The sequence below is a fragment of the Seriola aureovittata genome, chromosome 8 (genome assembly GCF_021018895.1).
Source record: "Seriola aureovittata isolate HTS-2021-v1 ecotype China chromosome 8, ASM2101889v1, whole genome shotgun sequence".
Taxonomy (NCBI): domain Eukaryota; kingdom Metazoa; phylum Chordata; class Actinopteri; order Carangiformes; family Carangidae; genus Seriola; species Seriola aureovittata.
In genome coordinates, this window is record NC_079371.1 from 12,145,379 (window position 1) to 12,163,867 (window position 18,489).

Genomic DNA, 18,489 nt, shown 5'->3' on the forward strand with positions numbered 1-18,489 from the left:
GCTAGCATGCTAAACTCAGATGATGAGGACATGATAAACATTACACATGGACCTGTTTAACATCAGCACGCTAGTATTGTCATTGTGAGCGTGCTGATGTTAATATTTAACTCAGTATAACCTCACAGAGCTGCTAGCATGACTGTAGACTCTCAGTCTTTATAAACTGATCTGTTGACTCACTGTATTAGTCAGCTTAAAGCTACAGTTTAACAAAGAAGTATCTTTATATAACATCTTTATACCCACCATTTGTACTAGTTTAATCAGTATTTTCACCTTGACCAAGGTTTCATTCTGAGTGTGATTCAAATATTAAACTTGCTAAAATGTCCTTGAGCAATGCACTGGTTTCCGTCTAGCTCTGAGGGGACTTACATTTTTGTCTTTCTCTGACAGGGGCAAAGCCATAAAAACACTCAAGCATCATCCATTTCTTACAGTATTGGAACTATTTTGGATTATGTTGAGACAACTTTTTATTAGACTTTTGGAATAAGTTAGTCATGTTCCTCTGCAGAGCACATGAATTGTTTATAAAGGTGTCTGTATATCTGTATAATAGCTCTATGCTGAACACATTTTTGATCTAGTAACTATTACTAAAGTAATATACATTGTTATTTGTTTAAGTGAGGGAGACTCAGAGAGGATTATCTTTCCAAATCGGGATTCCAAACATTCCTCACAAAGAATGTTCAATCAGGGTCGAGTCTGAAGCGGACAGGAAAATAAAGTGCTCTTGGCTGCCATGGCCAAGCCTATTCCTCAACTGCCCTGGCTTTCTGGATCATCTATGCAGTGTGTGAAGGTAGAGGAAAAAGAGGAAGAAAAAAAAGGCCTACGGTTGATGCTTGTCAGGTACGGGGCTGACGAGGCTCCACCCTCCATTCAACATGTGGTTCTCATCAGAAAAAGCAGAGTGGAGGAGAAGCCGGTTCACGGCACTAATAGGAATACAGTGCAGTGTAAACATTACTCATCCTCTTATCCTCTCCTGTTTTGTTTGCCTTGCAAACTTTGTGCCATGTGAACTCGTTCTGTTTTGAACTATTTTGTCACTGTGGTGGTGGGCTGAGAAGTGGAGAGGTTTATGAGCAGGATTAGGGTTAGGGTTATTGGTGACTATGTTTTAAACAATTGGTCATCAGGTGAGAATTTACAAAACCAGAAAGTTTTATGATTGAAAAACTGCTGTTCAAACAATTTGGAGACAGTGAACTTCCAACATTACAGTACAGTATTTGTCTTTGAGAGATCTCTGTAACTTTGATGCACTGTGGGAAGTAAAGAGTTGTTTGATGCAGTGTGGGAAGGTTTTGTACTGGCCACTTGATTGGATGTCTGCATGGTTGCACAGTCACGAACAAAGGTTGCCTTAACTGTGCATCCACCCTTTTGTTCCAGTGTACAAATATGCAGTGGGGGGCATGGGGGGGCTCACAGCGAGTGGGGTCACACATACAGACAAACACATGTTAAATTACAGAGGACCGTAAATGCCTGGGGAATATTTTATTGAGGCAGTGACAAGGGGGTGAATTGTTTGCCCTGCCTTGAAATTGTGGTCTATTTTTCAGTGAATGCATTATTCTAGTGAGCTGTGGGTTGCTCATCACCATGTAAAGAACCAGAGGGTCATTTGTTTTTCTATATGATTCACCCAGGCAGGCAATACAAAGATGACTCCAGTCCAATTGAATAGGTACATGACAAATAGAGGAAGCCTATAACACACACAAACAGACTGATCCTGCATGCAGAGTCTTTGTAAGACTGGGAGAAGGTGCAGGAAAACCCCCTATGACTGTGACAAAAAGGCTCAGTGCTCCGACCAGGCGGTCCAAAAATAGTGCCAACATCAAAAAGAGATCTGGGAGTAAGTCCTGTGAAAGCGACTTCTGGCTTGGAATATGTATTTTGTTCCATGGCCAGGAATTTATGTGGTCTGCGAGGTTTGGAACAGTTCAGAGATTTTTTTTTGGAAAGTCACAGATGTAAAAAAAAAAAAAAAAAAAAACTAAAAAAACAACAACTCTGTACTTTGTGTTACTGTGAATCCTGATCTTAAAACACTTTAAGACCTGATTGAGCACTTTTCTCTGTCTTGTTACTTCTGCCAGGAATAGATGAACGATGTAATTAGAAGTGTTAGTTGTGTGAAAGCAAGCCAGGTGTCTGAGATGCAGCTGAAGAGCAGATCCTGCACGACTTAACAGACACAACAATTTCAAGATTTATTTGAAGCAGAACTGATCATTTTATATGAACAATGGGACAAATGAGTGAAAAGTGTACGTGAAAGTTTTCACCCGCTTTTTCTTTTCTCCCCAGTGCTGCATAGCTTTTTAGCTTCTTTCAGCTCATTGTTTTGGTTTTACAGCCCACAACTTTCCTTTCTCATAAACCCCGTTTGCAGCTACAGTGGCTGGCGAGCTCTGATAAACCCGCTAAACACTTCCTGCCAAGCACCAAATGACAGACAGACAATTTAGTGACCAGCTGGTGAACTTGGTGAATTTAGCAGCTTGAGACATATTTTCCCAAACCAGAGCTAAAAGAAAAGCGAATATTGGACAAACATTTGTCAAGTGGGCAGAAGCACGACTCCAAATTAATGCAAATGTTTCTCCTTGTTTGCTTGATGTGTAAATAGGCAAACTGCTTGCAAACACAACTTTATAAGATGTTAAGTTAATGTCTTTGCAGCATGCTCTGCTAACGCTAAGTGCCAAAATAAAAGTTAAATTAATACAGGTTTAAAAAAAAAAAGTGGCAACCAAACACTTAATACTATACCTTGGGCTTATGAAAGGCAGCACACTTTTGGTTTTTGTGTTGAAATTTCAAATTTTAAACTGCATCTAAACCCTGTTACATTTCATCTTAGGTGTGACAACAAACAAGCCAATAAACTTGTACCTAAACCTTTTCTTCTCAGAGAATTTTGACATGAATGGTAATTGGACTGAACTTATATAGCACTATTCCAGTCTTATTGACCACTGGAAGTGCTTTGCAATGGAAGCCACAGTCACCCATTCACACACACACATTCATATACTCACACAACGATGATATATTGGGGGCAATTTTGGGGTTCAATGGGGTTCATGGGGTCCCAAGAACACTTTGAAATGCAGACTGGAAGAGCCAGGAATCGAACCACCCATCCTGAGCCACAGCAAAATACGCTGTTTGTTCTAGCAAAGTACTCTGATGGATTTATGATTTGAGAGATAATACACGGTCGTGATTTTGTAAGCAGAATAGTTAATTATGTATCTGAAATAGCTACAAATATTAGCAATAAGGCTCACTAGTGTTGAGGGTATTTGTATGTAAATGTGTTCATTTAGGTCGGGCCACAGGATGTGTGTGTCTGCATGTATATAAGACTTTGTGTAAGTGAGGATGCTCTTTAGTCAGCTGGGCAACAAACTCCTCTGCCCACACATGGCTTCACTCCTCCATATTCAGACACAGTGATGAGTCACATGCTCCATTCTTACACTTTTGTTCTCCTGGTGCTTTGTTGGGACATACTGACTCTTATCTCGCTGTCTCACATACATACACATGGAGAGAACTTTCTTTGTGTCTCTGTTTCAACAAAAGATTCACATTGTTAATGGACAAAAAAACATGTTTTAAATTGTATCAGGTTTCCTTAGATGTCCTGCCTTGTGGCCTGTCTCGCCCTGACATTGAACTTTGGGAAGTTGATGAACTCTCTACCATCCTCTTTATGCCAGCAGTGCAGTAACCAGGCCCCGTGTGTGTGACATCAGCAAAATTGTCCCAGTGCATTCTCGTCAAATGGCTGCCACTCAATAGGTGACCACAGGACATGGGTGTGTAATGAGCCAAGAGGTGATGAGTGGAGACGAGTAGAGAAGGGAGGAGAGCAGCAGAGGAGTTCAATCTGAAAAGAAGAGGAAAACTTTAAAAGGAGGGAGGAGGAGTTGAGGAACACGCTGAGATGTCAATACTAATAATGTTACTCTCATGGTGTTTTGCAGTACACGTAGACAGCTGCCTTTTGAAAAACCTGGTTGTCTAGTCTTCAAGATAAGATATCCTTAAGTAATTTCATCAGTCAATGGGTCGCTTTGGTCATCAGTGAAATATTTTAACAATGAATGGATTGTTGTGAAATTTAGGACAGACATTGGGTTTCACTAACTTTGGTGAACTCTTAACTCTTCTAGCTAAGGGTTAATCTAGCACTATAATCGGTTCATAATTTTAATTTGTCTGGTAATGCCAATTCCCATCAGTCTCAGTTTGTATTATAGTGCTTAAACAAATGTAAGCATGTTAACTTGCTGAAGACCCTGTTAAACATTACACCTGCCAAATAAACATCAGCATGTTCGCTTTGTCTTTGTGAACATGCTAATGTTTAGCTAAAGTACATATCTATATGAAAAATATGTATATGGAGGTCACACTCCTTTCTACTGCTCATACAATCACATTAAGTTTGAATCATCATCATACATGACTTTCAGGGGAAAGTTTAGGGAATAACAACGTTCATTTCTACAGTACTCAACTCAAACCCTGTAACAGGCTATGCATTTCTCACTATTCAACTAGGGGGCAGTGTGTACATTTATTCAACTCACCCTAAAATGGAGCTTCAATGCAAAGACACTGAAAGTGACCTACAGTGTAGTTGATCTGTGATGTTGAACTAAAAGAATCAAAAAGTTGTTTTTTTTTGGGTGTGCAATGCAAGTAGTATGAAATATTATAATGTGGGCCTCTAGGACACAGACTTGATGATTTGCTCGGTCGGTACCTGAGTCATATAGTTCAGCAACAAGATAAGAAGAGCGCTTGCAAATGTGGAGGCATAGCTTCCATCTAAACAGACGACTCCCACCCCCATGTTTGCACCGGCTGTACCACTGAGGAAAACAGACATCTCCCAGTGTGCCCATGATTGATTGGCGGTTTCTAGAACACAACTAAAGCAGTGCACTTTAGAGGACAGAGAAGTTATGAACAAGAAATAATGATTACACAGCTTACATCTGATGTTTGTAATCCAAGTAAAGAAAAAAAAAAAGCTGATTATTGTTTTGTTTTTTTCTCACAGATATTCAAGAGTGTTACGAGGTGACCTTGCAACAGAACACAGAACAAACTGTTGTGAAAGACGACAGCAGGCAGGACGCGTGGGAGGTAATTTTCCTGCTTCACGTTATAGATTAAAGAGAAAATATACTAAATGTTTACAATCTATCTGGTGTCACACGTGCTGTGGTGTATCCCCTGGCTGCACAAAAGCTTCCACAGCAGCCAACACACAGTGCCTCTACCTGTGTCCCTTACACTCCTACATGGATAAAATGTTATCATGAGTCATGGCAGCTATGACTTCAACCTGGTGAGTGAGTGTCAGGCAGAGAAAAAGTTGGGGGGAGGGACATGTGTAGAAGGAGAAGAGGAAATTAGACGGAGTCAAAAGAGCGCTGATTAGCATTTGCTCATCAGTGGGCTGCTCTCATGAAGTCAGCCAGTCTTTTCATTATAACAAGTGTTTGCTGTCACATGGTTATTTAGAATATTTTTAGAGTACAACGCAGAGAACAACTGAACTGAAGGGAGCTGCATTTTGTGTAGATTTAAACCTGATTCAGATGATTTACTGAGGAGCATCACAGACCTCTGACTACATTTTACAGCAGGGTAAATATCAATAAATCCATACACTGTGGTGTTTTTTTGTAGGTCCATGTCACTCATCTCCTAAGGAAACCTTCACTTCATATCGCTTGTGCGATTTAATGTTGTCTCAAAACTTTCCTTCAGCTCTGCCGAAATGTTAATGAAATTGATCTTTGGTTGACTTCTATAACCCATTAACTTTGATGATCTTCGGCCCTTTTTTTAGCAGAGAAAAACACTATAGCTTGTACTTTGTGTGTGTGTGTGTCTGTCTGTCTTTGCGTGCATGCGTGTAGTTATTTGTCTGCACTCACAGTGATGCAACCTTAATGGACGCAACAGGACACAAATTCACAGTGATGCCGCAAAAAAAACCAAAAGAAAACGTGATTTCAATCACTTAGCACAAAATAAAAAAATGTAATTTTTAGAATTGAATTAAAGGCACAATGGGCAGTTTTGATCACTTTGAAGCATCAAACTGGATTCTTCCACAGAAATATCAGACCTATTTTATTGAATTATGTGGGCCTGAAAGATGCTTCAAAGACCGTCATTCCATTACAGAAAAAGCAACAGGACATTTTCCATAGCTTACTGTTCTCATTCATTATCCAGAAGAGAACAAGCGTAATGTGACTGTTTAATATACTCAATAAAACTGAGTGTATTGCTCTGCAAAAGTTTATTGCTATTATATTAGCAGTTCATTCCAAATATTATCTAGCAACACACAAATGGGAATGAGAATTTAAAGCGTTTCTCTGTCTTAATGTGTTAAAATAGCTCTCCAGAGACATTGGGCCTTACTGATCAAGTCTCTAAAAAACTGTGAAGAAGCAGATCCCTGCAGAAGAAACTACGTGTACAAAAGCGAATAAATAGATAAGGGGGCAAATCTCCTAATATCACAATTTCGGGTTGGGTTGAAGCAGAAATTATCCTTTTTGTTTTTATTTAAAGACCAATTTTTGGCATTAGGCATTTATTTTAAAATGTACAGTAGGAAACATGGAGAGGGAAAAAGATGTGACATGTAACAAAGGTCAGGGTTAGAGAGGGCACATACCCACTGGTTTAGTCTTCCTCCTTTGCTTGTACACAGTATTCATGCTGATCTGCTGAATTGTCTTACTTTAATATTGATTCCCTATTTTGTCTCTCTGCCCAATTGTTACCTGTTCTGAAAGGGGATACTTTCATGTGTGATCTTCGTTGTTTTCCAGCACAGTCATTTTGGAAATGCTGTGTAGTAACATTTCGGATTGTTCATAACACATCCCCACACATAGCTTTAGTTTTGAGAAGCTCACTATTTTGTTGCAGCTCTTTTATGTAAGGTTCACATTTTTCAAGTGTTAATATGTTAATACTCACATGCCAAGTTATTAGTTGGTTGTTGTGAGTTTCTATAACTGTCTTTACTAGCCCCAAAGAGATCCTTTCATAAGGTGCTTTCAGTGTAAGAAATGGGGGATAAAATCAGAGATACATAATAATACATCATCCAATGCAGTAACCCTTGTTTGACCATTGACCACTGGGAGGGCAGCTGACCCTCTGTGCCTCCTCAATAACCAGGCCCTGGATTGAAACTATGCTCCAGGGGCCACAGTGAGTGCAATGTCAAACATTGGGTTACTGTCAGCAGGGGCCTCATATTTCTGACAGTCGTCAGGAGACAGGGCTAAAATGTGGAGCAGGTGGCTGTGGATCTGACTGAGCCGCCCTGTATGTTTGGTTGATGGGATCTATACTTGATTTTATACATATCCCAATAAATTGATCATTGGATTAGTGTATTTGTGCATGCATATTCTGTATATGCACGTGTTTTTACATTTCTACAGTGCTGTGTTCTAGAGGTTTTTTAGCCTTATAATATAAAGGTGATACTGAAATTACGCAATTCAATCCTCACACAAGATAAAAACTTTAATCCAACATTATTCCTTCATGCTTAACAGCCCCCCCCCCCCCCCCATTCAATCACTTAATGGCTATATGTTTTTGAAATTCATTTGCTAAGTCTGAACTGGATTACGTACGGTCAGCTGAACAGGGCAACTGTGATAAACTTGTTATTGACTGGACTGTATTAAATGGATGCTTTAGTCCAGAATACTGTGTTGTTCAGTTTATGACTGCTTGTCAACACGCAAAACTTATGTTAAACAAGAAGGATTCTCATGTACTTGTAACATTGTTTAAAGGACACATTAGGGAATGCATTAAAAATCTGTTTTCTGATTATGAAAAGTTTAAGAAAATAAAGAAGAGTATCTGCAAGAATTATGACTTCTAACATACTGGATGAGTCCAGCAGCCTTTATCCTTTTTTGTCTAAAGAACTACAGCCCGATCAGATCAAGAACTCCTTGATCAGCAGCACCCCTTATGTTCCAAATGGGCTCATTCGACTTGATATTAATTTGGATGTTATTTAACACTAATAATTATATAAAAGTTGATTTTTAGTTATACAAATGAATTCTAGATTTTGTCAGTTATCCATTACATACCTATTTCTGATTCAACCATTTATTCATTCATTCATTTATTTATTCAACTGTTTTAACTCTTTATCCATTACTATTAGCTGACTCTTTATTATGTTTAGCTTTCTATTTAAACAATCAAATACAATAATATATATCAATAAACAATAATTTTCTTCAATTAAATAATTATTTATCTGAGCTTCTCCACAGTCTTTCAGTGTAACCCCTGACAACCACAAAAGTCGCCCCCATGTAAGTCAATGATCGACTGCATTGAACCAAATGTGTTCATACGGTGTCACTCCCATAGTAGAGAAACTAAACCACAAACTTTAACTGTGGCTTGAACTCTACTCTGCCATCCTAAGCTCCTCTCAGTGTATTCTGTGATCCACCCTGTCTAGCTTCTAATTCAGTGCAGCATGGCTCCTGATCCTTCGCCCATCCTCTCCTCTGTGGATCCCAGCTGCCTGTGGAGCCCAGGCACAATCCTACAGAGAGAGAGAAGGTGATGGAAGGATGCAGCAGCCATAGTGGGAAGTTAGGGAAAGAGAGAGAGAGAGAGAGAGAGAGCTGCTTAATGGACACCCAGTGAGGTGCTCATCAGTATTCTAGCCATGCTGTCACCTGAGTGGAGGATGGGAGGGAAACTAAATGAGTCTGCACATTCCCTGATTTGGTGCAGAGTAGCAGGTGAGAGTGGAGAATAGCTCGTTTGGAAAAGAAATGAAAAAAGACAGGAAGCTGTTTTTAGTAGATTTATTGAATTCGTGATCAGAAAGTAACTTGTGTTTGGATTGCAATAATCTTTCTATTTTGTATGTTTTATTTTATTGTGTCATAATCATGGAATAACTCAGAGTAATGGCCAACATGAAACTGAAATACTTCATAAATTTTAAATATTGTATGACTTGAGATTATTAATTGATGGAGTCATTTCAGAAATTTCTGCACAATTTGTGTGTGTGTGTGTGTGTGTGTGTGTATATAGTGCAAAGGGCATACTCATAGATGCCACTATTAGAAAGAGCGGGTAACTAGGGGGGCAGCTCTGGCTCTGGCAGTGCCGGTTGACCTGCCTGTCAGTGCTGCCATGTGGGAATTGAGCCGTCAAAGAGAGACTCACTTAGCATCTCTGAAATAACACAGTATATCCATTCTGCACCAGGTCAAAAATAAGGAGATTGTTGTGAGAATACTGCAAACTTGACATTCAATGTGATTTTAAACTCTTGCTGTTGGTTGCCAGGTACAGTTGGCTGCATGCTTGGGGGTGTGTGCGTGTGTGTGTCAACACAAGGGCAGCTTTCATTTTAATTTGGAGCTAACAGCTGAGAGAGAAGGCACCGCTTGTTTGGAAAATCACTGGGCCTGTTTTGCAGTAACACTTTTTGTAACTTTGTGCCAGTGATGGCCTGCTCTAAAGGCTGCCCTCTGCTGTCAGTTAAAGGTGTGTGTGTGTGTGTGTGTGTGTGTGTGTGTGTGTGTGTGTGTGTGTGTGTGTGTGTGTGTGTGTGTGTGTGTGTGTGTGTGTGTGTGTGTGTGTGTGTATGTGTGTGTGTGTGCGTGTGTGTGTGTGCATGTGTGCGCGCGTGTGTGTGCGTGTGTGTGTTGTGTGTGGTCTAATTTGTGGGAATGAGCTCACTAAATTTCGGGTACTGTAGACTCCTTGTGTTCATGTCTCTGTCACTACTCTTATGGTGTGAGACTTAATATGTTGCACTTATTTATTTGGATTTTAGTTACAAACCTGTTGTGAAATAGCTCAGTGTTGTGACTAATGGCTGAATTCCAGTGGTGCAAATTAAACTGTTACTCTAATATTTTTGGTTTTGCAAACGTCTTCTTTCAGCACGGCACTTTTTTTGTACATTTTAAACAAAAAAGATATAACATGTTAAATACAGACTATTTGAGGTGCTGGTAGGTGGGTTTTTATTCCTTTAGACAGAGTCAGGCTAGCTGTTTTCTCCTGCTTCCAGTCTTCATGCTAAGCTAAGCTACCTGCCTGCTGGTTCTCACTTCATATTAAGAGCACCTCTTCTCTCATGCAGTGCCATTGGAGTCTCAGAGCTAAGCATCTGATTTTGCACTTATTGCTAAGCACTTATCACTGTTCGGAAAATATTTCCACAATCCTTAAAGACTCTTATAACCACCTGGATGAAAAAATATTCTGTTTGCTGCAAGATAAAATATATATATTTTTAACCTGTGAGAGTGGCCTAATTCGCCTAATTCTCAGCAAGAAACCGAAAGAGCATATTTGCCAAAATGTTGAACTATTTCTTTAAAAATGTTGGCAATGGTTGTCATATTTGGTATCCACGAGTGTGTCCTGATCATTGCATTTTTTTTTCTAAATCTGATTTTATTCATTCATGTCTGACAATTGATCTTTCTGTGTCCTGCAGGACCAGGATGAGGAGGAGGAGGGTGTGTCTCGGGTGCGAGTGACCAGCAGGAGGAGCCCTCACAAAGTGGAGCGAGTGTCTGGCTTGGTGACTCGCTCCCATGTCGACATGCCAAAGGTGAGTAGAGCAAAGCAAAACGGAATTTTCCCAGGGGTCTCTTGAACACAGCTTCTCCCCAGTGATTCTGTTGAGACATCAGAAAGGGCAGCTGCTGCTAAGAGAAGCAGATACTAATGAATCTGATGATGTGATGATTACACATTCTCCATGGAGAGTGCTCTGGCATCACGAAACATTTGTTACTGTTCATAAAGGTTGATGACCTTTGGAACATTATGTTAATGATGAGACATAACTGCTAAATCAGAAAGCAATCCAGGAAGTCCAAGAATTATTTCCTAGGGATTTGTTTGATCAGTTTGAAGTGACAGAACCAGCTCAGGCTGGACTCCTAAAAGACTGTGTTGATTATTGTTATTCTTATATTTCATGCTTAATATAACATCAAATAAATACATTTTTCTTCAGTGTTTCAGCACCTTGCATGGATAATTAGCATTGATTACGCTCAGACAGATCATATACTGTGTAATTAATAGTATTTAGGCGTTTAATCATACTCTGGCAGTAATTATGTGACACAGCTATTTTGTAGATATTTTGTTGTCAATCTCTTCACCTACAGCTGTATAACTTAAGTATTAGTTTACGCTTTTTCCCATGTCGAGGCGCTCCCTATTGCTATGAACGAATGTCATAGATTTAAAGGAATAAGTCACCTTTTTGAGAAATGGGAGTATTTGCTGTGTTCAAACAGGAGGAACAGCTGCCATGGCTCTGTCCAAAGGTAATAAAGTATATAGCACCAGCACCCCTAATGCTCACTAATCAACATGCTACAGCTCTATGTTTAATCCTTGTATAATTCAGAGTAAAAAACTGCAATGTGTTATGGGCTGTTTTTCTTTTTTTACAGTTTGTTTTTGTATGGATTAAACAAACCAGCTTTGGTGTGTTAATAAATGAGCTTTAGAGGTGCTGGTAGTCTGGTTTTGTTACAGCTGGCTAGCTGTGTTCCCCTGTTTCCAGTCTTGATGCTAAGCTAAGCTATCTGCCTGCTTGCTTTATATTTATCTTACAGACATGAGAGTGGTATCAATCATCTAAGCCTATTTCCTAAAATGTCAACCAATTTCTTTAAGGGTTGTGGTCAACCTGCTGCCTACCTGAGCAACAAGCACAGTCCTCATAGTTCATGATAGAGACATGTCTCATAGGCTTGCCATGTTCCTCAGTATTGTTAAAGGCCCTTGTGTTCACATGCCTTCCCCATTACAACACGGCCAGTGGCACATGGCAGCACAGTGGCCGCAGGCGTTGGCTTTTCAGCTGAGCCCAGAACTAGTGCAGTGAGTGGAGGGGGTGGAGGCGTGAGGATCTAGGGGCTTGGAAGGGTTGAAAGATAGGGAGATGCGAGGCTGTAAGCTCACAGATTCAATGTGTTTGTATGGTAATGTCTCACAAGAATATGGTGACAGTACAGGTTGACTCTGGTGTGGATAATATGGAGCTGGCTGGGTGTGTGTGTGTGGTTTGTGTGTGTGTGTGTGTGTGTGTGACTCCCTCTATCACATGAAGGAGGGAGGTGAGGGAGCCGAGGAGGCGCAGGGATCGGGAAGGAGGGAGTGGGGGGGTGAGGGGTGGGGGGGTAGAAGGAAAAAGAAAAAGATATAGTGGGGGAGGCTGGAGAGAGAGAGCAAGGCGGCTGAGAGGCGAGGGCCGGTGCAGTGCAGAGCTGGAACGGACACCCAGAGCTCAGCCTTCCTCGGGTTGCCATGGAAACCACATTCCTCCCCCGCCTGCATCCCTACAGACTGCTCTGACTCTCTTCCTCTCTCTATCTATCCCTCTCCTCGCTTCTCTGTTTTTCATCCTGTCTTTTTCATTCCTCTTTTAATTCGCATCTTTGTTTTGTTTGTTTTTTCCCTTCTTTCCTCTCTCTCCCTCTCTGCTCTGTTACACCATACACGCATTGAGCACATCGTGATCATGCACACTCAGCAAGCACAATGATTTTACATGCATTGCTCTCTGTGGCAAGGTGAATGGGTAATTACACACACAGGGTTTATTTTGCATTCCCATGCACTCATGGACACATACGCACTTTGTTGTTTTCTCCACATCTCTCTATTTTCTTCTCTCTATTTTTACTCCCCCTTCTGTTCAGCACCATGCTTCAGTAATGCCCCCTCTAGTCATTGCATTTCTGCCCACACACAGGGCACCTTAGCTTCGTTTCTCCTCAGTTATGGCGTCTGTCGTGGACCTACAGCACCTTCATCATATTTTATCAACTTGCTTTCACCTTCCTGTCGGTTTCCACCTCGTCACTTGATCTCCTACTTGCACCCCCTTTTCATAGCTCTCTTTATTTTCCTCTTTTTCATTCATGTACAAAATCTATGCCAAAACAGTGTTCTTTAACCATGCAGCTCTAATACAATCTCTCACTCCTCTTTTCCTTTCTCTATCATTTCCCTCCATTCCTTCTTTCATTTTCCTCCATGTGTATGCTTCTGTCTCTCATTATTCCATCAGTTGGAGGTGCTGTATGTGGTGTGTGTGGTGGAGCAGCTGTTCCCTGCCACTGAGGCCTCTTAATAGGAGTCTTAGCCATGCAGCCTTTGTTTTCTGCATTTGCATCGCTCGAAGAGCTTCGTTGCTGCTCCTCAGCAGGTTACTTTGTCTTTTGGTACAAAACTGATGAGTATCTCTCATTTCTCTTGGTCTGACTGGCTTGCTGTCTTGCGGTCTCTCTTCCTTTCCCATGTAACCCCCCCTCCTCCTGCACACTTCACAAAGCTATGATTCATTGAGCAGTGCCAGCATTAAGTGTAAAGATTCTCCGATATTCTGTGATTTAGGCCTTTCAATATCTGATATTTGTGGAAGAACCAAGAGCATTCTGCTATGATGTAATGATGCCTGAGCGAGACTTATAAGACTTGCTTCCTCACCCCCCCTTACAGTTAGTTAAGGCTACAGTAGAGCAGCTTAGTATGTGTTGATATGGAGCTGCCTCTTTAAGACTGCCTCACTGCCGATTGTCCTTTTATGGCGCTGCTTCCGGTCAGGTGACGAAGGAGTAGTCACATAGCTTCTCTGAGAAATGCCTAGAAATGACTGAAAAGCTCAATACATGGTCTGTGCAGTGGTTGGGGGTTGTAATGCTCATTATGAGTGTAGCGTGTGTGTGTGTGTGTGTGTGTGTATATGAGTGTGTTTGTTACTTGGTGTCCAGGTGGGTTTATGTAATAAGGGCTGTGCAGGCTGATGCTGAGCTTATAGTGTTGGGGGAGCTGCAAGGTGGGATGCGGAGAAGCATCTCTGTTCCAAAGCACAGGATAATTTCCTCATTTATGCCATAAATCACAGGTCCTTCTTTTTCATTTGTCAACTGAAGGTCAGAGGTCACCGCTTTCATTTCACAAGATAAATCACCTAATGCTGTTGATCCACATCGTTCCAGCCCAAGCTCTTTAATTGGGCACAGTGTTTATCAAGGATTGCGCAAACACACAAACACCACTCACTCTCTCTCTCTCTCTCTCTCTCTCTCTCTCTCTCTCTCTCTCTCTATATATATATATATATATATATATATATATATATATATATATATATATATATATATATTTGGGCATTAGGTGAATGCCTGTTTTTTCCAACAAGATTGCTATTCTTCTGGGTCTACTAAAACCAAGTTGTTGTTATTGTATTTTCTCCAGGATAGAAACGGCTATTAAACTTGGTAAGAGTCAGAGTGTAATTACTAGCTAACAGTTCAATCATACCCTGCTGTGCAGTGTTGTTTCAGTGTCTGTGACAATAAGTTGTTTCAATATTTATGACAAAAAGGTTTTTCACCTTTCATTGACAGTGGGACATCTTTTTGGTTTTTTTTCATGGTTCTACATTTTTCCTTCTCTGGTATTTATGTCTACCCACCAAAGAAATGCCAGTAACAGAATATTGCTTTTTCTGCTTGGCACTGCTTCACAAATGGAAAAATAATCTTATATAGGTGACAGTTTTATTGTGTAATAAACTGCAGATTGAATTGACAACATCATGTGATCTAATACAAGGACATTGCAAATGACATGCTCAAAAATGATTGTGTAATTGAGTCCAACCAAAACTACATAGTCTCTACAAAAATTTAACACAATCTGGGCTGTATTTAGTGCACAGGTATGGTATTACACTACATTGTACTGATATGGGTTTTATGCCCCCTGTATAAACTTGCTGCTACTGAAATGTTAACTCTTAAAGAAGCAGAGGACATTAAGAAGCACTAGATTTCTTTATTTAGTGATTCAACCAAAAAGGGAAGATCAAAACAGAAAATCCTGATTTATTATCCACAAAATTACATTAAAAAATGACATCATACAAGACATGTTCACCAGGACTACATTAACCTTCAAGAGCCTTTCTGTCACCCATAACAGCTCTGTAATTTGATTAATGCACATTTACTTCCTGTATTCCTCTTCCTGCTACCATTCTGATACAGGAAAACAGCAATTGATTGGCTCTAAAAAGACCTACCAATTTTTTAATGTATTTTATATTATGTAATATTTAAAGGGAGAGGCTTCTTTCCCCTAGAGGGACTAAATGTGCCCACATACACAGTTTGTAGATCGTAGATGCTTGTGTCTATATGCCAGCCCACCCATACAGATGATACAGATGACATATCTGTGTTCATTCATTCAGGTGATCTTTTTCTGTCCATCTCTCCTGCCTTTATTATGTTTTACTTGCCATTCCCTCATTTTGTATGCCGCACAGTGTGTGGATTTTTTTTTTTACTGCAAAACATCTGACTGCACTGAGTGGTAAATGCGATGTGGACAGTTTTTAAGAGAGACAGAGCGAGGCAAGGGAAGGATGGTTGCAACATGTGCTCAGTCATGTGTGCTGTGATCGATATGCTTACATCGTCCTTTCAAGCCGCTGCCTCTAAGCCCCGCCTCATCGCTCTGATTGGCTTCAGCGGGGTTTGTGGCTGAATCCTACAATGTAACTTGAGGCATTCAATGGTTTCTAGTCTCTGTTTGAAAATGCTCAAGTTTCTCCTCCTTTTGCTCTCTGCTTGGCAAATCTCTGTAGGATAGAGTGAAAGAATATGATTATAATGAAGTGAGTTACTGTTGCATGTAATTAAGTGTGGCTGAGCCTGCTGTGTGTGCCCCCTGGTAGGCCTGCAACACAGTGCAGTGTGCCCTAAAATCCTGCTCAATTTATCAGGATGCACAGATACATATTAATAGATGCATCATTTAAATGCACTATGTCTTATATATTAATCAAAACACTGAAAATGCACTAGCATTCACGTATGAGCACTGTAACATGCAGACTATGTACAAATATACTCTCTCCCCCATGCAGACACACCCAGCTCTGTTCCCCGTCACATTTCATTAATAATGCATATATGCAGGGCCTTAATGGCGACACTATAACATTCCCTCTCAGTTCTCTAAAAACATAAATCTTCACCCTCAGTGTCGGGATGTTTTATATCTAGCTGTGATCAACCTACAAATTCATAAGCATGCAAAATGGCACAGGCAGTCCTATCGCATGACTGAAACTATAACTGCCACAGATACATGAAAGCCATATAGTCTCTCCTTCCTTCTTTTTTTCCCCTCACACATTCTCACTCTCAATCTCTTCCTCCACCCACTTGAAAACCCAAGCGTGTAATCTTGTTGGTTTCGTACACATGTGTTGATGTCATCATTGTGAACATAAAATATTTCCCCCTATGGTTCTTCAGCAGTTCAGTTTTCTCTCACTGTGCTTATTTTGACCCAATGCTGCACATGGGCAGGACTAAGGAAAAAAAAAAAAAAAATTCAGCAGCAGTGCTGCTTTGCCGGTACTGAAAAAAAAGGAAGAGAGGTAGAGTGATGTAAAGTAATGCAGTGTGATTCAAAGGCATCCTCTGTTGAGAGGCAGGTCTAGTGATACCCAGGAGAAAAAGGATTTTCATCTGCTGCACCTGCTTCCATTGTGAGATTATTTGCAGATGTGTGCTGTGACACAGAGCCCGAGGTTGCCAATCACTAGCACAAGAAAGCTGTTAAGTCTGCAGCTGAACTAGAGATGACCGTGGAGGTGACCAGTGACCAGTCGGAGGGACAGGGGTGCTCACTGTAAGTTGGATTTTGGCTGCACTGGTCTGATGGAAAACGTGGATTAGACTCACAATTAGTGGGTCAGGGCTGAGGTTCGGCATTGACAGATTGTGGACTATGACATCCTGACCTTTTGTTTTTTTATAATAATGAGTAAATAGACAAATACAATGTTGTTAATGGGGTTTGATGTGTGAAGCAGTACCTTTTCACCCAAGGCAGGCAGCACGGAGGTTTAGGTGTTGCGGCCCCTTTAAGAGCAGCTAGCGAAGCGCTCAGTCCTGTTGGTGCTGCTGCTGCTGATGGCAGTGCTGCCAGTTGATTGGCTGTGGCTGTCAGGGCTGAGGTGCTAGAGGGATGCTGCTACGTATCTTTCTCCCCCCTCCCTTCCTGCCTCTCTCTCTCTCTCTCTTTCGCTCTCTCTCTCTCTCTCTCTCGCACTCTCTCGGTCTCCATCTCCCTCTTGCTTGCTCGCATCCCTCTGAATAATCCACATCTAGGGCAAGCTGGCTGAGAGGCGATCCAGTGCTCAGCTCCTCTCTGCAGGCTGAGAAAAGAGACAGAGAGAGAAAGACAACGATTTTCAACGCAGGAGGAAAAACGCGATATTTTGACAGAACGGGAGAATACCAAGAATTAACAGAGGAAGATTTTCATCTGCGGATATCATTTATTTATATATATTGTTTATATATCTATATATATATTTGTACACACACATATAGATATTTATATATATATATACATTTATCCCTGTACATATCTGTATTTGTGCTTGTCTGTTTATATTAATATTTTTATATGTATTTGTGTGTGTAAATATATATGATATATAAACAAAAGAATATATATATATATATTAATGAATTTATATGCGTATCACTGTGAACCAAGAGAAGCAAGAGGAAATTTCTATCATTGGGGCTGGTCTCTGATTGTGTGGTCGTATACAATATTTTGAATATTTCCTTTGATCTTCTACGTCAAGAGGACAAAGACTACGTGCCCATTTTGTATTTTGTTTTCCTGTTGCTGCTTCCCGTCCCTCTTGATCTTTTTTTTTTTTCTACATCTGAGAGGAATAAAGCGGAGAGTGACAGGATTTGACGAAAAAGGGAAAATCTGTAGAAATTCCTGTGATTAGTGTTATTTCCGTCGGCATTAGCGCTCTGTGAGCCGATCACAGCGTGCTGTGTGAGATCTGAGGAGGCAGCAGAGACAGAGTGCCACGCCGCTCAGCTCAGCGTCAGCCCAGCCAACACAGCCAGCATGCACAAACACCACCACTGCTGCAAGTGCCCAGAATGTTATGAGGTGACCCGTATGGCTGCCCTGCGTAGGATGGACGCCCCGTCATATGGAGGAGACTGGCAGGCCGAGCCCTATGGATACCCGCCTGGGTACGGGGGAGGCCAGACCTTACCTCCCCCAGCCTCAGGGGGAGGTGGAAGCATGGGAGGAGGAGGGGGCACTTTGGGGAGAAGTAAGGGCAAGATTATGTCTAGTGGGGGCCCTGGAGGCCCCAACCCAAAGGGCCAATCCAAGGGAGGCCCCAAAGTAAACGGCAGCAACTCCAGTGGACAAGGAGGATGGTGGCCTGAGTGCACCTGTACCAACCGGGAGTGGTATGACCAGGTAACTCATCTTTCACACTCTGTAAGATAGCTC

At 41.1% G+C, this 18,489-nt stretch overlaps 1 protein-coding gene across 13 annotated transcripts in view; it reads left to right on the top strand.

Annotated features, from left to right (window-relative positions):
* The window catches only part of dlg3 (discs, large homolog 3 (Drosophila)), a 79,840-nt gene that overhangs the window by 4,332 nt on the left and 57,019 nt on the right, over positions 1-18,489 (top strand). For 7 of the 13 annotated variants that reach the window (XM_056382133.1, XM_056382139.1, XM_056382137.1 and 4 more), the window contains exons 3-4: positions 5,108-5,193; positions 10,598-10,714. In XM_056382133.1, the coding sequence (XP_056238108.1) occupies positions 5,108-5,193; positions 10,598-10,714 (203 nt within the window). Of the gene's footprint in view, positions 1-5,107; positions 5,194-10,597; positions 10,715-17,274; positions 18,457-18,489 lie in introns of those variants that run through there. The other 6 variants (XM_056382138.1, XM_056382140.1, XM_056382145.1 and 3 more) reach the window with 4 other exon arrangements.